Raw genomic sequence first — 23,775 nt, 5'->3', positions numbered from 1 at the left:
AAAGACTCAGGCAAAATCTCTAAGTGCATTGTCAACATTTTCTAATTTGTACTTCACAAGCTTTAAACTTTAACCTTTCTCTACTTCAGAATATTGCTTTAAGAAAACAGAAAATTTGCTTTTTAACTAGTTGACAAATTATCTAGAGACTGAGGTATACAAGAGCTTTTTGGCATCATAAAAACAAAGATGAACCCTTGCCTATTAAATCAGTTTAGAGGGTGAATACAAACCATACCCTTTTTTATTGTTCATTTGCTTATGCACATAAAGTTAAGTACCTTTTAATCCTCTGGCACCTGGACGTCCAGGAGCACCCACTAACCCAGGAACACCATCTCTTCCTGGCAAACCAGGAAATCCTCGAGGACCTTCCGGGCCTATGGGACCAGGTGGCCCAGGAATGCCAGGGGAACCGTGTTGGGACTGGCAATGATCACAATTTTGAATTCTTCCACTCTGAAGTAAGACTGGTAGCTGAGCTTAAAAACAAAGAAGTCCCACCCCTTATGTTTAAATGGCAAATGAGCATTAGTAACATCTCTACTCATTTTTTACAATTTACAGATGCCAATCTGTTAACCAATAATTTCACTTCTAGGAATTTAACTCTGGAAATACTCACTGGTCTGTGTCATCATTTTATTGTAGCAATTGCTTAAAATGGGAGGGAAAAGTGAAAGCAAACCTCAAAAAAGAAACTGGCAAATTGTAGACATCCATATTTATGAATTAAATTTTCAGAATTATGTCAGAAAAGAAAATTTAATTCATGGTGAAATCATGATAAATTTCTTTATTAAAAAGATTACAAAAGAGTACATATAATTTTCATCTTCATAAACATACTCATCTAGAAAAAAACAGGGGTTTATAAATGTCCTTTATTTCCTTATCTTACTTATATCTTTTATAATTTCTACCAAGAATCTCTATTACTTTAGTAACTTTAAAGTTATTAAAATCTGTTTGAGGGGCATCTGGGTGGCTCAGTCGTTAAGCGTCTGCCTTCGGCTCAGGTCATGATCCCAGGGTCCTGGGATCGAGCCCCACATCGGGCTCCCTGCTCAGCGGGAAGCCTGCTTCCTCTCCCACTCCCCCTGCTTGTGTTCCCTCTCTCATCTCTCTCTCTGTCAAATAAATAAAAATCTTTAAAAGAAAAAGAAATAAAATCTGTTTGAGACTTACCTCTTAATACATCAGTGCAAACTTGTCGAATAAACTGTTCTGAAAATTCTCTCCCCTGCATCAAATTATTTGGTGTTATAACATGTACGTACCAAGTAAAAAGCAATGAAAACACAAGAACTATGGAAGAAGCAGAATACGTACGGGTTTCCCATCCAATCCTGGAGGTCCCTGAGGACCCGCTTCCCCACGCTGCCCCTGGGGACCCACAGGCCCCATCAGGCCGTCCACCCCAGACTCTCCTTTTGGTCCAGTGGCACCTCTGACACCAGGCTCTCCCTTTTCACCTCTCTGAAATCAGAAGAAATCTTTAAAGCTCTATTTAAATATTTCAGAAGGTATAATTGCATCACAGAATTCCTTAAGGATATGCATATGACTATATACATATGTATATATGATGTACATTATATAGGGAACAGCTGTGAAATGCTGTTATTAATCAGAAGAGAAACTTCATATATTTATCCATCCACCCAACCACCCAACTTCACAAATATCCTCTCTTCATTGAGCGTATTGTGTAGGCAATATGTTTAGTGCCAGAGAAACAGCAAACACGACACAGTCCTGTTCCCAAAGAGTTTAAATTCTAGAGAGACAAGTACAGAAACACCATGTTCTTTGTTGAATATATATGCAGAAAAAAACTTAGCTCCTAATCTAGAAGAACCATTAATGTTCACAAATATGTAACATTTCATAACTAATTCAATGAATCCACATATTATGAAAATCACTATTTAAGAACTGAAGAACATGAAAAGCATTTTCTGTTTGTGATGTCAATAGCTAGATTTATACAGCATTGAAAATTGAAGCAATAAGGACTGAAAAGAGAGCATAAGACATGAAGAAACATACCTCTCCTTTTGCACCATGATGGCCTTGAATTCCCTTTGAAAATAGGGAAAAAAAACTGTAATAATTGTGCAAGGTACAGTACTAGAAATGTGGCATGCACCTTTTGCCACATGTTTAATCAAACTTTAGTTTTTAATTTGAAAAGTACTGATAGAATCAGTGAAAGAATTACACATGATACCTTTTTTGTCTTTTTAAAGGAGACTAATGACTAGGCAATATGCTAACTGGATAATAGAAAAATGTGAATTTATGTAACTATTTCATTCTTAGATATGAATATTTTTATATACTGCAGGTCAAATATGTAGGTTAGAATGGGATTCTAGCTGAATTCTATTTAAATTCTATTCTGATTTTTAAATACATTACTATTTTAATGGAAATTAAACTCAAATCAAGTAAGATATATTTAGTCTTTTATTTGGTGATTAAATGTTCTATTTTCCCAAGTTTATGCTCTTAAAATTAAATTTCAATTGAGTACTATTTGTAAAAGATGAGTTAAAGCAAAGATGCCATTCAAAGTGATTAATAGGGAAGAAAATACCCATCTGTCCTATGCCTAAACCATGCACAGCTGGTAATTCAGAGATTAGAAAGGCAGTGTGAGGTATAAATGGTATTCTTCCCAAGTGATACACACACTGGGGAGGCCACACAGGAAACTCACTCACCATTACAATCATTGAATGCATCTGGATGGCTCTATTAAATTATTTCCCACTCATCTCTCATGTATTCATTACAATGACACATTACAGGTGATAAGAACTTTCAAGAAAGGCATTAGAATTTCCCATTTTTGAAATTCCTTGCACACTCAGGCTCTAAACTCACCCAGTACCAGTTCAGGAACAAGGGTAGAGCTTGCACATACACAGGCAGGATTTCATGATTCAACTTTACAATTAGAAAGGGTGGTCCGCAATTCAGTACAAAATTTAGCATATAACATTTCACACTATGAATTTTGCGTTTGAATATTTATTTGGCTTCATCTCTAAGTTCCATGAACCAGGATACCCAGATTAGACACAAGGGAAGACAAATTAGGGAAAAATCCATGTATGGCGCAGAGAAAGGCAGATTCTCAAATCAAAATGAGAGCCTAAAAATACCAAGTTTTCATGTAAATATGACAAGTAAAACACTGTAAGACTATTCTTGAAGTACTGAGGTTTCTGAAGAAACACAGGGGTGTTCCCTACCAGACATAACCCTACAACTGGAGCTTGGGTAAGAGGAGAGTTCAGTTCACGGGACTAGAACCGAATTAGAGCTGAAACTAAAAACAGCTGTCGTCTGAGAATCCACCAGGATGATTTCATGAGTGAAACATAACACGAAAGCCAAGAAATCACACACTTGCAGCACTTGGTAAGATGACAGGTAACTAGTACTGTTTATTTAAAGAGCTTGGGACAACTATTCCGCTGCTGAAAAGCAAGAATTGCTCTGACCCCCAGGTACTCCCTGAGGGCTCTGAGTTCCTGGTGGTGAGAAAAGCAGCGTCCCAACAAATCTAGGGCAGAAGCTTTCTAGGGAACTCAAACCCTGCCCGGGGAACAGACCGCTCTTTCCCTTGAGAAGTGAGGGGAAAAAGAAAACACGTGAAGGGAACTGTGGAGAGTGTCATCTGGAAGCCAGTGACCTAGTGAAGTTGGGAGCTCAGACTCCACTGGAAATAGCCTTCTTTTCAGACAGTTATTGTAAGAATTTGGGGGGAAAGGCCTGAGTTGCAGAGGTTGAATGAAGAGGTGAAGGTCCTCCTATGAGAACAGCTGTTTAAACATATTGTGTGATTAACCCAGGGAAACCAAGGGGCAAGTCTGTATTGCCTGTGAGGAGAAGGGGGACAGAGCTGGTTGTGTCATCAAGAGGATCAGAGTCAAGTGGAGGAGCACGAAAATTAAAAGACACATTCTATTGAACATAGTTGTATGCAGGCAAACTCGGGCCATTTCTCCTCTTACTTTTGCCCTTGGTGTTAGCTTCTAAATTCTCAACTCTCCTTAATACCAGCACTAACCTTCCATCCTCTATTATAGATAACCTTGTGACCACATGCTCTCAGACCTCGCCCCCATGGTCTCTCACTTCTCCAGCTGAGGGACACAGAGACCTCTGTCCTCAAAGACACCACTCACAGTTTTATCCCCCTCTCTCCAGAACCAGTGTAATTACTGAATCTCTCTTGAATGTCACATTCGAAAGAGGTCTACCCCACCAGGGGACCCATGTGTACACTTTGCCCTTCCAAGTGTGGACCAAGTTGGATCTGAGCTTAACTATCAGCAATGCAGCAGCACACAAGCTACATCAAGTACAAATTACTTGTAGGCCTCTTTTGGTCCAGTTTAGCTCTGACTGAACTTGCAGGCCATATGGCAATCTCACTACAAACACTACTTAATGAGGAGAGTTTAGACAGGGAAGAAACAAAACAATTTTACTATGAATCTATTCCATAACACAGTCCCTCAAGATAGTATTTAATTAATCTCCAGTGTAGTAAATTCTATCTCTGAACACGTAAGAGGGAAACAAGTACATTTCTCCCCTCCTAATAGGCTTCAACTACTCATATTTCAAGAAAAAAATCAAGACTGAACAGTAGATATGGAGATACTGCCATTGCATGGCTGCCTTTGGCCAATAACTATTCCAAGATAGTTAGCCATTCACTTGACCAGAAAAAAGCATGGAAAAGCAAGTATAACAGTCACTAATCAGTACAGAAAAATGAAAATATAAGGCAAACGATTAAAGCCAACCATTATCACCACCACCACCTGACATTCTCTTCCTCACGTGCTTAGAATATGTACTACATCTGCCCTTCTTCCCACTCATTTCCATTTGCAAGTAACCGGCTCCCAACACCATCCAGTTATGTGATTCATTATTTCATTGACCATCAGAGAAAACAAAAATACCTGTTGCCCTGGGATCCCTTGTCTTCCATTTTCTCCCTTTTGGCCCTTTAAAATTTAATAAAAATTATTGATTAGCTTGCACACATATAATGCAATCACATCTAAGACACAAACTATGTATTAACCTGTGGTCAAGAAGAAATGTCACCAAAGCAGTGATGCAAATATATAAAATGATGTAAGAGAGAAAGAAGTCTCTCAGAGGAAGAAAAAAAAATCAACCCTAATATTAACAACATGAAAATAATTTAAAAATCCAATGGCTGTGGACATTTTGTTAATTTCAATGACATAACTATGTTCAGTGCTGACTATACATGTGCAAAGACAAGAAGACATCTTTAAAGGAATTTTTAAAAATTAAAAATACACTACAAAGTGGAATATTACTCATATATTTTGAAAAATGGAATCTTGCCATCTGTGACAATATGGATGGAACATGAGGGCATTATGCAAAGTGAAATAAATCAGAGAAAGACAAATATTGTATGATTTCACCTATATGTGAAATCTAACAAAATAAAGCAAACAAACCAAACCAAACCAAAAAACCTAAGCTCATAGATAGAGAGAACAGAATAATGTTTGCCAGAAAGGAGGGGGAGGTGGGTGAAATAGGTGAAGGGGGTCAAAAGACATAAACTTCCTGTTATAAAATAAAGAAGTCCTGGGGATGGGTGTATAGCATGGTTACTACAGTTAATAACACCATATTGTATATCTGAAAGTTGCTGAGAGTGATTCTTAAAAGTTCTCATCAAAAGAAAAAATTTGTAACTATGTATGGTGATAGATGGTTAACTAGACTTATTGTGGTGACCACTTCACAGTGTATACAAATTTTGAATAATTATGTTGTACACCTGCAATATAGTTGACTCTTGAACAATGCAGAGGTTGAGGGCACCAACCTCCCTCAAAGTCAAAAATCTGTGTATAACTTTTGACTCCCCCCAGATTTAACTACTAATAGACCACGGTTTGCCAGAAGCCTTATGAATAATATAAACTATCAATTAATGCATCTTTTGTATGTTATATGTAATATATTCTGTTCTTACAATTAAGTAAATGTTAAGAAAATCATAATGAAGAGAAATACATTTATGATACTGTACTATATTTATTGAAAAAAAAAAACTGCATATAAGTGGAACTGGGGTGTTCAAACCGACACTGTTCAAGAGTCAACCATATACTATTATATGTCAATTATACTTCAGTATGAAGAGTACCATAGAAAACATTTTGCATGAAGATCTTTAAATCAAGACACAAAGAGAGGAAAATTAATAAAGATATAAACACATTTGTCCCTTTAATAAATACTTTTGGATAGCCATCATGGATAATCCATGGTCCTAGCCCCTAAAGCACTACTTCATCCCTATGTTGGACAAGATAATTAGCAATTTCTAGGAAAACAAATACCTAGGTAATATAATCAATGAATGATCTAGTGACTTAAATTTTAAATCACTCTTGCATCATGATTTATTCATTTATTTACTTAAATGAATTCCTAATATTTATTGAGTGACACCTATTTGCTGGCCCAGAGGGACACTGAAACAAAGGTATTGTTTACCTTCATGTTGCTTACTGTGTGGTGGGAAAGATAAGCCATTAAATCAAGAATGATGAAAATGCATACTTAAATATCTGGGCTGGATACTACCGGAACAGGAAGGGGTATCTGACAGAAGGGGCATCTTATAGGGTAGGGAAAAAGACTCAACCTTAAATGACCAAAAAGAGTCAAACAAGGAAGCACTTTCCGGGACAGACTTTATCTTGAAATGTGTGGGGCACCACTGAAGGATTTCTGAGCAGATGTGTAGCTTAGTTATTGCATGCTGGTAGGAGCATGGGAGGAAGGAAGGAGACTGCACTCAAGGGACCAGTGAGGAGGATACTGCAGTAATCTGAGACCCGTGACAAGAAATGATTAGGACAGTGTGGACAGGAAGAAGGGGCCAAGTTCCAGAGAGACTTAGATGGGAAACTGCAGGTGGAGAGAGAAGAGAATGAATTTTAAGATAACTTTCAAGACTTTTTTCCCTCAGGCCATTACATAGTGCTACAATTACCATGACAAAGAACAGAGTAGGAGATGGTTTATGGGGAAAGGTGACAAGTTCTGTTTTGGACACGTTGATGTGCACATGAGACGTCCAAACTCAGTACCAAGAAGGAAATTGGAATATGTAGGTTTAGAGCCTCACAGACATTTCCTTAAAATTTGCCTCACTCTTCATTTCAAAATTAACTGAAAGACATCATGATAATACCTGAATATCTTCAGTAAAAGAAACTGAATCAACAGTTGAAAAACAATTGTTGAGACTCTAACCTTAGTAGAGTCTAACTCTATTACTTCAATTTGTAATTTCCTTTTGTGCCTCCAGAAATTCCACAGTTCTTTGCCTTTGTTGCTAAGACACCCAAATGAAATGTGCTTCTAAATCATTAGATGTCCTCAGGCTGATTTAATTTTTTGGTATAATTCTCCTTCCATCTGTTAGTTTGAACATGTTTTATATTTGGTGTTAATGGTTTCTTATCGAATTGATTTGTGCCATAAGCCATTTCAAAGCATTTCTGGAAACATACATACTTTCCATAAATATATAAAGATATTAGAAGTAACGTAATAAAATCTATATCTGTTTTGTTGAACCATTTGGTTCCCAAGTTTTCTACAACACTGAAGTGAAGAAGAATCTTAAAATGAGATTTGGTGTTGACTAAAACGTTTAGAAGACAAGAAGAAAGCTGGGACTTAACAATTAGATACTGATGGCAAAACAGGAAGGAGCTGGAGAAGCCACACAAGAACTAAAAAGAGCAAAGCCCTGATTTTATTGTCAAACAAAAATAAAAAAGCCAGCAACATACCTGAATGCCTCTTTCACCTTGACTTCCTTTGTCCCCCTGCAAAAAAGGCAGTTTAATGTCTAGCATAATCTAGGATCTTCTGTATCCTTTCAAATAAACATTTTTTCCGCAGGAAAAAAATATTTGGTCTCATACAAATTCCACAAGTGCTTTATAAGCAGAAGCTGATTCCAAAACAGTATTTGGGAAGAGAGTAAAATTGTATTATGTCAAAATGATGTTCTAAATGAACACTGTCTTGTGCTCTTACATTTGAAAGGAAAATTGACTACAATTTCTATTTTACCAGGAATAAGGCAATTTTCTGTATTGACCACCATCTGAGGTTAAACAAACATGAGAAAACTCATTTTGACAACTGTTGTTTTATTAAATCAAACTGAAAATCTTCCATTGAGCCAACTGTAACCACACATTTATAGGACACAATGAAGTAGAACATTACGTTGAAATGGTATTTTAGAAAACATATGCTTCAAAAATGAATTTGGGGGGAAATCCATATTCCAGAATAAAAATAAAAATCCTAGGATTTTTTCAGCTAGAGGAGATATTCGAGATCAACTAATTCAATGTCCTGGTTCTTACAAGGACATGAATATGAATATGAATTAATATAATGAATCTGCAAATCAAGAACGATAAGCACTTGCCCTAAGATGAGCTTGGACACTGTTTCCAAATTTCTTTTCTACCTTACCATGCTCTCTAAACAAAGAGCGAGTTTTGTGTTTACAACAAACAAAATATAGGTGATTTTGAAAGGGCAAGTTTTGAACACTAAATTTCTCTAAATCCAAACATATATTCACAGGTTTACTTAATATGCACTAAGTTTCTAACACTTCATTGCTGCTATGAGTGTCATCCCTGTCTCTCCTGTGTTACCAGCTGTTTCGTGGAAGAAAAGGTCAAGGATCATACTGGTCATAATAACCTAGGGGCCAAGTATATAATACATGAGAAACGGAAAATTGAGATGGTAGAGAAACTAAAACAGCAAAGGATATATAGATGAGGATGTAAGTTAGTATCCTTTCCAGAATAAAAGCCAGGATATTTACTTTTAGCCTGAAATGTATGTATTTGCAGTGGCATTGACTTCTTTGACAAATGGGCAGTCAGTTGTGTCTTAAAACCCCCAAATAATATTTATATAGATACAGCTCCAGGCTTCCTTTACTTGAGGGGAGAGAGAGAGAGAATGAACCTAAAGTGTTGCTCTCGTCGCTCACCAAATCATTCTACATCAGTATACATGATTTGTATTTGAAACTCCTCAAATTCATTTTAAGTGAAATTCTATGTAATACACTCTTTCATAAATAGGAACTTCATGGTCAAACATTCTGGGTGTAATTTTTATCTTTTTACACGTTTGCCCCAGTTTTGGTAACAGTAATATTCACATTTCGGTAAGAGCGCCTGACATGGAATACTTTGCCTATAAAATTCTGATTCATGTGGACTGACGGCAAAGCGATCTGAATTCATAGGATATTCCTTAAGGATATGTTTCCATTTTCTGAGTTGCATGCCTCATCCAAGGCCGCCATCTAGGAGACCATACCCACGTAGGGACATGAAAGATACCACAGCTATGGACATGGTGTGGATCAGATCATACGTATACAAATATAAAAGTCAGCCTATCGTTAAAAGTATAATCAGTTGCACTATGATACTTTCACAAAAGGAAGACTTACATGCTAAAAGGCTGATTAAAAGTAATTATATCTCCTAAATAATGCATACCTTTTTCCCTTGAATTCCAGGCAAACCCAGGTACCCTGGTTCTCCTGCGGGACCTACTGCTCCTTGTTCTCCCTAGGTAACATAGAAATTACATAAAGATTGCAGACCTACCGCTTATGAAAAACACCAGTTTTTATCCCTACATGCATCTCCAATTTAGAATCCATGGTTACAAAATTAGTTGACATTTAGAGTTACTACTGCAGACATAGTAAAGAATGAAAAGATAACCGGAGTCCTGATAAAACTTCTTACCCTTTTTCCTATCTTTGCTAATTAAACCATTCTGATAGCAATGTTTTAAAATTTCATAAATATTTGCCATTTTTATTTTATTTTATAGCTTCAACAAGAAAGTAAATAATAAAGTCGTGATAATAAACATAGGTATCTTTTCTTTTATTAACTTTCTCTTCTTCCTTGAAACTGCTTATTCGCATATTGCTACTTTCAAGAACCTATTTTATTGTGATCTCTTCGGCAGCACACATACTAAAGAACCTGTTTTATTGTTACAAAACTGGTGACTAAACAGAACTAAAATTACTGAAAATCTCATTACTCATTGTTTTCACTTTGTTATAGATTTTCTACCTCTCACAAGCACACAATAAACAATTTAGTTACTAAGATTCACTCAGTATGCATGCATCATTTTAGAAGGTCTTTTACCACAAAATATATTAATACTGCAATGTTCTTCATCTGCCGTTAGGTTTTTAAAATGTAATTTTAAATACAGAATAGTACTTAACTGTATTGATTTACCATATTTGTTTTAATAAAATGCCAATTATTAAACATTAGTTTTCACAATTTTTACTTTTATAAACAATATTGGGGTGAACATCTTTGTAGCTAAATAGTAAACACACTTATGTTTTTTTCTTTATACATAAGGAATACTGTTTTTTAGAAGTAAATTTTTGAGCTATTTCCAGTACAGGTAATATTCCACAACTTAATTCCTCTGCTCTCCATCATCCCATGGATAATCCCAAGGGATTATTTCCTTTATGAAATAAAGATTGCTTAAAAGTCTTACATAAGGAAATTTTCTGAAAGTTATAGTGATGATGTGTCAATGACATTTAGGTCATACCTGTAAGATATAGGATGGAATCCTGAACTTGCTTCATGGTTTTTTGGTTTGAGTTCTACCATTAATCCCAAACTCTATCACATTAACTAAAGCCTACTCTCTTTTGTGGAAAGAGCTTTGTCCTCTTTACTTACTATGCTCATTCCTGAACTGTTGAATATTACTGTAGATTGCTAAAGGCTTGGAGAGATTTGAAAACCCTATTGAAATAAACATCAACCATTTGGTTCCTCCAACCATTTGGTTTGGAGGAAACTGGTACAAAGGGCTGTGAGACCCCACACTAAATCCCATCAATCAGCATACAAAGAACAGCACCACTTGTGAGAGCCACACACACTTTCCTTCAGTTATAGAAGACAGTGATATTCTCTGGACCAAAGAGGAGGTTCATTTTAGCATATGGCTTTTACCATTTCTAGAAAAATCAAGCCAAAGGGTATTTTATGTCTGTTAACCCAAACTATGATAAAGTGTCCAAAAAACAAATGAAACCTCGCATTGGCCATTTTCTTTCATGTTGTAATATAGATAATCCTTCACTTCATATAACTTTTCTTAAGGGATACATCAAATAATGAAGGGGACTTATACTTCTTTCAATATATTTCCAAATGCCTCAAATGATAATTACCTTTAGTCCAGAAGCCCCAGGCATCCCTTGAAGTCCAGGTTCACCTTTATTTCCCTGTCAATGCATCAAACCATCTGAATTTTAAAAAATATTTTCACAATATATCTGATATAAACACTTAAGAGAATACATTTAAAATAATTTTTACATTTTCAACTCTCCAACTGTTTGAAACATAGACTCTGTATGTTAAGCCTAAGAAAAACTCTTTTAGGCAAGGAATGGGTCCCCATATTTATAAAGCTTTCTAAAAGCATGTTTTAAAGCTAGCAGCTACAAGTAAGGGACAAGCTATGAAACCTCAGGAACCAGTGCTAATTAGCTGGGTCTCCATACTCCACAGACCAAAGCCATGTATTTTAACAATGTCCTATACACTGAGAATCTTCATCTTTGCCCTGTTTCATTTTCTCAGCATGACTCACCTTCAGCATGCAACTGACAGAAAGAAAATTAGCTTCAAAGGTACAGTGGCTTTTTTTTTTTTTGAAAAAATATGAATCAGAAAATGTTTACTTAGTGCTCTTTTTCAGGATTCGAGTGCAGTCCTTTCTAATAGAAGCTGGGAGGGCAAGACCAACTTGACAGGGCAAAGAATATAAAAGTATAAAAGGGGTTGGGTATATATAGAGAGAACACATCTGCTGGCTAATAAGGGGAGACTGTCAAAGATAGTGTTCATTTTCAAATATATTTTGATACCCAAAATCTGGCAAAAGCAAGAGCCAAACTGGGTGTACTAATAAGTAAAGGTAATCGACTTCATTTTCAGCTTTTGAAAAGTTTTCTAGGTTGCTCATGTTGAAACATATGAACACAATATTTGGACTTAAAGCATTCAGCACGTAACAGCATTATTAAGCCATTGAACAATGGTTCCATAAAATTTCTGCTTTTACAAGTGATTAAGCAGAAATTCACAGAGGTGACAAGACTTGCTGCAAGTTACAGTTACAGGGCTTGATTATGTTAACATATCTTAATGTCATTTAGATAACAATTTTTAAAACTAGAATATAGTGTGGTTTAATGGTTTTCTAAAAAAAAAGGTATTATAAACAAAGTTAGATGTTTTCTAAAGATCCACCATAGAGTTTCAGCCTCACCCTTGCCCTATTTAATACAACTTTTTTGTCCCACCCTAAAATTCATACCAATTGATATTGAAGGCAGAGTTCACAAACTTATTAGTTGACAAAACAGGCAGAGATAAACTAACATGGAGGTAAGTAAACTATGGCCCATGGGCTAAATCCAGCCCAATGCATGGTTTTGTAAATCAAGTTTTGCCAGAACACAGGCACATCCCACACAGTTAGTCCATGGCTGCTTTTGCAATATAATAGCAGAGTTGAGTAGTTGCAACAGAAGCTATATGGCTCTCAGACTAAAATATTTACTATCTGGCCTTTTGCAGAACACCTGAGCTAATATACTAAGCGAAAAAGAGTTGAAGTGTCTCACTGAAAAGATTACATTCAAGAGGTATAATTTTAACACTTTGAATCTATTTTTAACAAAAGAATTGTACAAGTACAAGATGAGAGAAAACAAACTTTACAGTAATTCATGTAAAAATAAGCAGACTGATCCTGGAAACAGCTATATCAGTTTTCCCAGCCATATCAGCAGAATCTACTCAAGTGGTGGATGCCATACAGTATTGTTCTAAAACCTTTTATGAAAATTCCAGAGTTAATGACCTCCAGCTCAGTGTGAGCTAACAATGTGAAGTGGCTGATAAAAACAAGCTGATGAAATCTTAGGCTGAATTCATAAGAATTAGAGCATCCAGAAAACCATGGGGAGTCCGCTGTACCCCAGTTACAACTACTATGTATCTTCTTACTCTGTATCTTCTTAGAAAATGACTTTGAGATATGCAGGATCTCTACTCGGTAAGGGCTTTATACCAATTCTGTGCATACTTACTACTGCTAGGACACACAATACTCCAAGGATTCACAAGGATCCACCACTGGTGAAAAGGCAGCTACTTTTCCCTCATCACTGGGCTCCCATGATGTTTTATCCTATTTCTTTCTCTAAGTAGTTTTGAAATTAAAAGTAGAATAGATTAGGTCATCTACTCATCTACTCATTTTGTATCCCAGCTTCTATTCCCATGGGACAACGTCTAGTTAAAGGTTTAATTATTCCAAAAGAGCAATTCCATCATTTCCTTTTGTAAGGTTGTCCTACATTCTACCATTAAATAGTTGAGAATAGTTTGAGTCTAGCCAGAACATACTTGATTTGAGCCTCTAATAAACTAAGAAAAAAAAAAAAATAGCTGTCTTAGCACAGGATTCCATATACCTAGAAAATGGTCCAACCATGGTATTCAGAGTTTCAGTTCTATCTTGAGAATAACCTAACCTGACATCCTAAACATATTTGTCAGGCTTGCCTGACACTTTTTAAAAATGAAAGTAAAGATAATATACTATCTTACTCACAGTGCTGAAGGAGAGAATGCCTAACAGAACTCAGGACAACGCATTTTACAATAAAAATTCCATATACACTCTACCAAATAAAAAGATCAAGATGATGACTTAGGAACTGGTAAAAAGTTATCCTCAATCCTAACTACTAACCCTGTCCATTTGGTGGGGTTTGGCACCAAACTCCATACAACTCTACACGGTCCTCAGTGCCCCTGGGATGATGAGAGAGGAGGAGGGGGTCAAGTAGTGAGAGATTCGGACACTTTCCAGCTTAAACCAGACCTGCTTTACATCAGCCTGTTTTTATATGCTTAGTTTTTGTTCTAAGATTTCATTCTTACAAATGACCGTTCATAGAACTAAAACCACATTTAAAATAAAATCAGTAGAGTTAAAAGTTTTCCTGAGTACATAAATGTGCATTTTCCATAAAGTTTTCTATCTTATTTAGTTTCATTTTGTTTACCTTAGATCCTGGTGTTCCAGGCTGACCAGGCGAGCCATCATGTCCCATCAAACCCTACATTTTTAAGTGGAAGTTTCAAGAGTAACTTAGAAAACAATATTAGAAAAATATTAAATCCATTTCCAAGGTACACATTCTCATAATAATCTGCTACAAAAATAATACAATATGGGGAAAAGCTTCCCACATACATCCAAATAAAGGATAATAAAAAATCTACACAAGATACATGAAGGCCAGCAAAGCCTTCCTAACGTGGTTGCTCAAATAACCTACAAATAGCAAAAATTCCTGGAAAGCTAGTAAAAGAAAAATGTAAACAAAAGTTGATTTTTTTTTTCCCTACATTCGCACTTTCTTCCTTTTGTCAAGATGGCTAAGAATTAGGTTTCTTCATAGATGTCATCCTGGTCAACTTTACATTCAATTTCTGTTTTCTTAAACAATATTTTGAAAGAGTTACCATCTAATAAATTCTCTGAATCTAACAATCTCTCTTCAAGTCACAAAATGGTCACATTTTTAACTAACCATATAATTCAAAATATGACAATAATTACTCTAGCAACAAGGAACTAATTTAATTTAGATTCTACTTTAAATACCACTACATACATTAAAAACATTTGCTTTCTCTTAAACATAGCAAAGGAAACATGATGAGCAAAAAAATATGCAATTAATATCATCAGAAAACATAATCTCAATAGGATCATATTGAAAATACCATGTCATCACTACTATGCTTTGCTATCAACATAGGATATTATTGCAACTGTAAAATGTAAAACATACTGGCTCATCGCATTGTGTATAAAATAGTAGGTATGTTACATATACATATTCTCAAAGTTCAGTGAAGTTCTAGCCAATACCTTCAGTTTCTGGAAGCTAACTCAGATACTGGTAAATCACCAAGTTTATTCTTTTTTTTTTTTTTTAAGATTTTAATTTATTTGACAGAGAGAGACACAGTGAGGGAGGGAACACAAGCAGGGGGAGTGGGAAAGGGAGAAGCAGGCCTCCCATGGAGCTGGGAGCCTGATGCAGGGCTCAATCCCGGGATCCTGGGATCATGACCCGAGCCGAAGGCAGTCGCCTAACTGACTGAGCCACGCAGGCACCCCACCAAGTTTATGCTTTCAATGAACAAATGACGTGGTAGTGAAGAGGGAGGTAGAATATTCCATTTTAAAGGGAACAGTCTTCTTTTAAACCTCCCCAAAAGTCAAATTCGTATCTAATGCACAATATTTTTCTTATTTACTCTTATGTGCAAAATTCACTAGCTCTTTCACCAATCAATAGATAAAATATCTGTTTTTAACTTACATAAAGTCATAAACTGTTAAACATGAAAGATATCCATTTAACTTAAAGAAAAAGCTATTATAGGTAACTTGAATCACAGGTTAAAATCAACATCACTTTTAGCAATTTTTATGCAATCTTGCACACATACAATAGGATTTTCATAATTTCTAATATCAAACTCATATGTCCCTTCCAGTCTCAAAACTTCCAAAATTATTTGTTCACTAATTAAGGATCTTCCTATACTACCTCTTCTGAATATATTCTCCTTCATTAGTGTAATAAATGTGTACTTTTTTTAAAAAAATGAAAAAAGAACATTTAAAGTTTTAGACTTTTTATGGTACTTAGTTTTTTTAGTAAATAGATAGAATATTTGTTTTCTGGTTTCTGGAAAAATGGACATAATCATTTTCATACAAATGGATCTGTGGACCCCCAAAATCCCACTGTTGGATCCCCCCAGTTTTATAAACTCCAAAATAAGAACTCCTGGTACATAGAAAATGTATTTCAAACACCCGATAATAATGACATTAACATACAGGAATCCCTGGAGCTCCTTTCTTTCCTAGTGGTCCTGGAGGCCCAATGTCTCCCTAAAAATCAAATACAGATCAAATTTAAAATTCTGAATTATCAATCCATTTCCAGGTCTTTCCCACCAAAGCATTATGAAATGAAAATTCAATACCATTCAGCCCAGTGTGCCTCCCCTTTCTCTACCGTAAAACAGAAGCAACATAGGATGGAAAAATCAGGAACATAACACCTTAAAGATTTGGGCCTAAGGTCTGTGAAATCACTAAGTCATATATTTTTATGAGAAAATCAAGAGCGATACTGTCATTGTTTCAAATGAAGACCTGGAAGTTCACACAGAGTTGGTGAGGTGAGACAACGGGGGGAGGAAAAATCATGTGAAAAATTTTCTTATTTATCACAGATGAAGAAACATGATAGTAAACATAAATTAAGGAAAATACAGGATATAGAATAGCATGTCTACTTCAATTTCTTGGACTGTGGCTAACTAGGTCCTCCAGGGGAGTCTTTGAACCCTGAACAACAAGAACAAAAACCTGGAAAGAACATCCTCTGGGAGATAGTGCTGGTCTTATAAGAAGTTGGAGAGGTCTTCAAAGATCCCGCATTTTAATAAAATATACTCTGAGTGGACACTATGATTATGAGGATTTAGATCTATGCAGAAATCTTGCCAGAGATAGAGATGCAGGAGCCAACAAGGCTGGAGGTGTCTAATGCATGAGAAACTGAATGGTGGGCTAGCCATGGGGGGAGAGTGGGAATCTTTAATACCTGGGACGACCCAGGACTCTTACAGGGGCTGACATGATATCCATGGCTACCAGCAGGAGGCAGCTCTCCATGCCCCAATTAGGCGGACAGCACTCACACCAATTAACATGAAGCAATGAGCTCATTTTCATCAAGAAAGAAAGCAGCAGCAAGCCATAAGACTGAGAGTTAACAGAAATAACAAATTGCAGATACTGGCATTGTTAGAAACAGATTTTAGAATATAGGAGATCTTTACAAATTAAAGAATGGAATCATGAAAGATGATTAGGACCGTAAATGGAACAAGAGGCTGTCAAGAACAAAAAGTTCTTATTAAAAAGCTGAACTTTTAGAAAAGTATGATTGTTTTGCTTTAAATCTATTGATGGTTTAAACAGCAGAGTAGACACAGTAAAGGAAGAATATCTACAGTAGGAAATATATCCAAAAAATTTAACCCGAATGCTAGAATCAAGGATATGAAAATAAGAAGCTCTTCAGAAGCACGGAGGACAAAATGAGAAAGAATAAAATTCATCTAACTGTAATTCCAGAAGGAGGGAACAAAGATTGGAAGAGATGTAATTTGGAAATAACAGGTGATGTCTTCCAGAGTTAGTGGAAATAATTCCATAGAGCCAGGAAGAAAACTGAATTCTCCCCAGGGTGAATAAAGAGAAATGCGTATCTAGATACACTGTAATGAGTTTTAGAACATGAAAGACAAATAAAATACCTTAAAAGAATCCCAAAGAAAGGGACTGATCAGTTACAAAAGAATAATTAGAATGAGAGCAGATGTTTCATAGTTAATAAGGGAATCCTGGAGACAATAGAAGAAAATCCTCAGCATGTTTTGGTGAAATAATCACCAACCTTGAGTTGTATACCCTACAAAATGATCCCTCAAAACCAAGACTAAAGATATTTAAAATTGGATAAAATCTGAAAGGTTGTTACCAAGATATAGTTCAGGAAGTAGTAAAATTATCCCAAAAGGATGGTCAAAGAGCACAAGATAGAAAAGTAGCCAAGTAAAACAGAAAGCACATGTATAAACCCAAATTAATATTATCCGTATAAAACAAAACGAAAACTAATTATAAAGGCAAAATAATAGCTTCTGAAGTTCTATCATATTTGAACAATTAACTGTTGCCATGAAGGTGGTAAGAATGTATTCTATGTGAAGACATTACCACTTTGCCCTTCTAATAAACAGATCCAGCCCCAAATCTTTCAAGTTTCATTAATACTCACTTTCTGTCCCATTAATCCTTGGTTTCCAGGAAATCCTGGCATTCCCTAAAAAGTAATAAAGTAGAATTTCAATTTTAAAAAGTATAGACTGTATCACTAAAGACGAATAAATCCTGATTGGATTTTTAACTTGTAAATAATGCATAATTTCAAACCTATATCATCCACTTACAGTATAACACTGCTACTGATAATAATCCAATTTGGAATAGAGAAAATTTATGGGATTCAATATTATATGAACATCTACTGATAGTTAAAGTTCTAAATAAAGGCTTTCAAAAAGAAACACCTATGAGACTATTAACCTTGGTCTTCTTTCAGACCAACATAAGTGATAAAATAAGAAGCATACTTCATTTAAACATATTCCTATACTATTTAAAATGAATAATGCAAGAAAAACTGTCAAGTCATAGGCGTTCAGATTCAGTACAACAAAGACCCCCACCACCTCACAACCATAATTAAAAACTAGTATAAGACTAACTAATATCCTCCAAACTGAGCCATGAAACACCCAGGAACTTTAATTCCTTCTATAAAATACAACAATCTTTCTCCTCATGATTTCCTTATTCATAAAACTATGAAAAATATGCAGGTCACAGCTTGAGGACAGAAAGAAATATAGAGAACTCTTTCACATGGCTCAACCTAGATGTAGAAGTTCTCCAGCAAGATTCAGAGAATATTAATGTTCATTGTATCAATTTGAGAATAACATTAGCATATTAATTAATGGGCAAGAAGTTCTACTGACAGTCATTCAATGCATTTACCAAAATAATCTTTTACCAAAGCAAACAGTGATGGCACTAACCAATTTCCATTTTTTATTCATTTTTCTTGGTTCCTTTCTCGAGGGCACTTCAGTTAAAATAAGTAACATTGGAAATAAGTAACTAGACAGATGGCCAAAAAGGAATTTGAAAGACAAGGAAATTGGGACCCATCAGTATTTCTTTGAAAGCCCTCTGCATTATCAGGGCTCTCAAAGAAAGCAGTATTCCTCAGTAAATCAAGGCACGTGGTAGAGAAGCCACTGTCAATGAGATCAAGTTATCTTCTATTACAGGGAGAGTAGACCATTATTTTGATTTTCACATCTTGACTCTGTTAACAAAATATTGGTCAATGTGTTAGCCACAATTATAATGCAAGACACATGCATATAGTTCTAGTTTTAAAAATCTGAACTTGAATCATAAACTGGAATTCATGTTGATTTTATTTGGCTCCATTCATTTTGCCACAGCACTACACCCTTTGCAAAGAACAAAAGTTGTATGTGAGCAAGGACTATCAACAAAGGGCTTGTAGTCTAGTTGAAAACACAAGCTTTTACAAACATACGAATTAGAAAATAATATAAAACCATATAAATTTTAAAGTAACATTATAAAACATGAGCATAAAAATAAGGAAAATTAAATAACTGCGTTTTTGTAGAAAGAACATAGAATGATATGAATTGTATCCTTCCAAGGCAGAAAATGCGTATTCTCAATGCAATCAATTAAGATCAATATTGTTCCAAATAAAGGCCTCCATTTCGATAGACCATAACTTGGCATGACACCATCTGTAATCAATTCCCATTCAAATATACATATACACACACTCACTATAAGTTTAGATTAAGTCCTGAATTGAAATAAAACCTGTCTGTAAAATCTTATCAGATACAAGACAGCCATATATTGTTCTATGTTGAAACTGGTGCAGCTGCGGCCATGCAGAGTCCTTTGGCCCCAAGAATCTCTAATGGGGGGTCATACGATTACCCACGATACTATAAGACCTGAGAAGCTGAATTTCTTGCTGCACGCTGTCCTTAATGCTTAGAATTTCATCACTATTAAGTCTCTGTGCCCTCACACAATCTATGATATTAGTACAAGTCAGTTAGAATCAGTTACAGATACCCTGCCTCTACTTGTTTCTGAAGCCAATTCCAGTGCCAGAAAGGCCACGTCCTCACTGTGGGGGCAAATGGAGTTATGCTCAGGCACCCTGACCTCCACCTCCCAGGAGCCCTTGAGAGCTCCCCCAATTCACACCCTGGATCTGATTTGACACCCTATTATCTAAATAATTATAACACTGAGCTTGGTCTCTATTAGGACATAGCCCCAAATCTTATGTTATTTCAGCATATCAGATATTGAGAGTATTTGGGGGAGATTACAGATTTGAAAAAAAAAAAAAAGATTCCTTTTCCTATTGTCTTAACAAGTTAGTAAAACATTAAAATGTAATTCAGAGATATGCAGTCATATATTCTATGCCTAATTATGCCGAGAACTATTGCTTATTTTATAAATATCAACCACAAATATATAAAACTATAGAATATTTAAAAAGAAGATGTAAAACTGATTTACAAAAGCAATTCTTGGCAAAACTAATATAATACCATGGGTATGCATGGAATAAAAGGCTGTTGAGAGAGAAGTTAGCCAGAACTGAAATCATTCAGAGCTATATTAGTTAATAAAATTCTCCTAGATTTTATTTTCCTGGGCTCCCATTTATTGAAACTCACTAAATTTTGCCAATTTTACACTAGCAGAAGTATTATTCAAAACCATTTGAAATTTACCAGTTTGTCGATCCAAAGTATTTAGTGACAATTACTTCATACAGCAAATGTTTTCCAAGCAAACTATTTTATATTTTACTTTCGGCCTGTGTGGTTTTGGATTCAGGCAACTGTGAGAATGTATAAATAAAGACAGAAACAAGCATTTTATTTGGTAAGAGGAAAGCGGTATATTTCCCCACTTCTGTGATTTCAGTCTGGGTTTGAGAAAGAGCAGAAAGTCAAGTGGAAAATCCTGCATAATGTTGTGGTGAGAAAAATGTTGACACAAAAAACGTTCTAGAATCTTCTCTGTAACCATTAAACGATTGATGTGTAACAAAAAGTCATTAAGAATAGAAATACATAATTTAGAATAAAGGGTTTGGCCCCTATTTCCTAAAGACCGCTTTGTAATGAAGGAAATATGTCCATGATACATTACTTACAAAAGACAAAAATATCACTTGATACTTTCTCAGGTCCAATGAATTCAGTTACCTTACCCCTGAAATCAGAGCATCTTGGATCCAATCTGCTTGTAAGTAATACAATATTTTCAATGTACTAAAAACAAATCTAACCCGTTAATGGTATTTTTGTATCAAAATTTTCAACCTTTCTGCACAGTGGTAGAGATATTTAATATACAGTTATCAAAATATCAGAAGCATGTTTTTTATTGTATCAAGAAGTGATTTGTTTGTTCCTAAAGATTCATGAACTCTTATTAGCTTATTAGCTAATTAAATTAGCTACAAAATTACAACTACAAATTAGCTTATTATTAACTACAAAAATTACAACTATTATTACAATGATTATTAAGAAAAAACCCAGTGGAAGCAGTTACAGGTTTAGACCCTGAAGTCAGCCAGCCCATTATCCAGTGGCTGATGGACTCCAGAAGTATCCCCATTTTATACAGGGCAAAATAACAGAATCTACCTCATAAAGTTGGTACATTATATCAATTAACTCTCACAAGCTTAGCTCAGTGTTGGCACTCTAATGAAAAAATTTTCATGACTGTCTTTTCACAGCTCCTCCCTGACCTTTGAAAGTTGTGAAATAGATGAAGTCAATTCTCCCCCATGTCTCAAAATGTGTCCTCCTTCTTCCTTTCAAGGATGTTTTTTTTTTTTTTTTTTTTTTTTCTGGTGGTGGGGAGGGTGGGGTCTTCCTACCTTGCCTTTCTCTACCCTTGTTTCCAAAATTTCCCATTGTACCCAAGAGGACTCCAGCAGTCTAAGGCTTCCCACTAGGGTGGTGCCAAGTTGGCAGTGCCCGTCATCCACTACCTTTGTCTTTTCGTGTTTGGCTAACTTTGACTACAATGACTTTTGCTTTTTAAACATTCACATGTATTTCATCACAATTCTTTCAGGAAAATGTACGAAAATTTCAAATATATTTTCAGTTGAACCGCACAATGTCTTTCAATCCTCTTTTAAAATTCCACAAAACTGACAGATCATTATGAATGATGTACAAAAGATTACTCTGTGGTAAGAGAATGCTGAAGCGAAGTCACTCACAACCATAGCTGCCAAACCTAACACAAACCAATATATAAGTACTTGTAATAAACCCATAATAAGGAAATCACCAGCTTTACTACTCCCTTTAATACTTTAACACAGTTTTACTACTCCCTCTAATCTTTAAGGGGAAAAAAAAAAAGAATCTGAGTAACATTAGATGTATTTCTTGTTCCCTAGCCTACGGATCAGGACCCCACATGGGAATGGACCCAAAGTACCCAAAGGTAAGTAATTTCAATAGAAAATGCTTTGGTAAATATTTCTGGGTTACTTATGTTTACACACAACAGAAAATGTCACCAGTTTGACATAATAAGTTACAGAAAGAGACCAGGGCTGGCATCAGAAGGAAAAGCTATCTGGGAGCCCTTACAAAGTTGCTTCATGTTACTGGCATTTCTCTTCAGCATCTACAAGCATTTTTTTAAAGGCCAAAAAGATATTCTAAACAATTTTTCTGTTGTCAAAGTATCATTTTTCAGGACAAAACAAAAGACAAATTTGCTTAGCAAATTAAAATAACATACCTGAAAACCCAGAAGAGGAGAGGGAGAACAGGACTCAGAGACCACGGACGCTCTCTGCGCTCCCACCACATCGTGGGAAAGTCACAGACGCCCCCTGAACCCAGGACTCCAGAAAATACCCTGTCCCTTTACATTAGCAAGTAAGATCATACACATGAAATATATTAGGGAGTCAAAAGGAACATAGACATATAGACACATGTAATGCTGAAAACCAACTCCATTTGAAAGAAGTTCCAAAATGATATTGGAGCTGCTCTAAAATGAGTTCTGATCCTCTGAGAAGCTAAAAAATGCAGACCATACTTTTTGGTACATGGAACGTCACTGTATAATGTGAAACAAATTGTGATGAATTTCTCATAAAGGAGAAAAATGAAAATGAATTTTCCAAAGACGTTTACAGTCAACTCAGTTGCTGAGTAGCTTTTATATACCATTTTCTAGAGAAATATGAATTACTTTTTTAAAAAAGTTCATATATGATCGAAGTCACCAAATGAAAAGTTTTTAGAACACCAAATCAAAGGTGAAACTAGTTTGATGAAGAACACAAATGAATTTTTAACCTTAATAGTTATAATTCATATGGTAAAAACTAAATAACCAATTATTTGAAAATTATATCTAATTTGTTGTCTATGTGTCTTTTATTTAAAACCTGTTTTTAAAACATGTATATACTGTTACATATTTATTGTGCAACTCAGCCCACTGTGAATTGTGCTGTTTATATAATGTATATCCCCATTTTCCTATTGAAAAATGAGATGATACACTAATAAGCATTCACTAAAAGAAAAAACTTGAAGGAAAACTATGTAAGTTTTCTATTGACCCATGACAAATCACACATATTTAGTGGCTTAAAACAACACAAGTATATTCTCTTAGTGTTCTGTAGGTCAGAAGTAATGCATGGGTCTCACTAGGCTAAATTCAAGG

At 35.4% G+C, this 23,775-nt stretch overlaps 1 protein-coding gene across 3 annotated transcripts in view; it reads right to left on the bottom strand.

Annotated features, from left to right (window-relative positions):
* COL21A1 (collagen type XXI alpha 1 chain) overlaps positions 1 to 23,775 on the bottom strand; it is a 367,375-nt gene that overhangs the window by 3,341 nt on the left and 340,259 nt on the right. For all 3 annotated transcript variants that reach the window (XM_027603472.2, XM_027603471.1, XM_027603473.1), the window contains 11 exons: positions 18,176 to 18,220; positions 16,159 to 16,212; positions 14,300 to 14,353; positions 11,384 to 11,437; positions 9,648 to 9,719; positions 7,893 to 7,928; positions 4,992 to 5,036; positions 2,053 to 2,085; positions 1,333 to 1,479; positions 1,189 to 1,243; positions 282 to 482 (listed from right to left, as the gene is read on the bottom strand). In XM_027603472.2, the coding sequence (XP_027459273.1) occupies positions 282 to 482; positions 1,189 to 1,243; positions 1,333 to 1,479; positions 2,053 to 2,085; positions 4,992 to 5,036; positions 7,893 to 7,928; positions 9,648 to 9,719; positions 11,384 to 11,437; positions 14,300 to 14,353; positions 16,159 to 16,212; positions 18,176 to 18,220 (796 nt within the window). The remainder of the gene's footprint in view (positions 1 to 281; positions 483 to 1,188; positions 1,244 to 1,332; positions 1,480 to 2,052; positions 2,086 to 4,991; positions 5,037 to 7,892; positions 7,929 to 9,647; positions 9,720 to 11,383; positions 11,438 to 14,299; positions 14,354 to 16,158; positions 16,213 to 18,175; positions 18,221 to 23,775) is intronic.

This window comes from Zalophus californianus, chromosome 7 (assembly GCF_009762305.2).
Source record: "Zalophus californianus isolate mZalCal1 chromosome 7, mZalCal1.pri.v2, whole genome shotgun sequence".
NCBI classification, from domain to species: Eukaryota; Metazoa; Chordata; class Mammalia; order Carnivora; family Otariidae; genus Zalophus; species Zalophus californianus.
The sequence above is the reverse complement of the archived record's forward strand: the minus strand, read 5'-3'. Positions and strand labels throughout refer to the sequence as shown.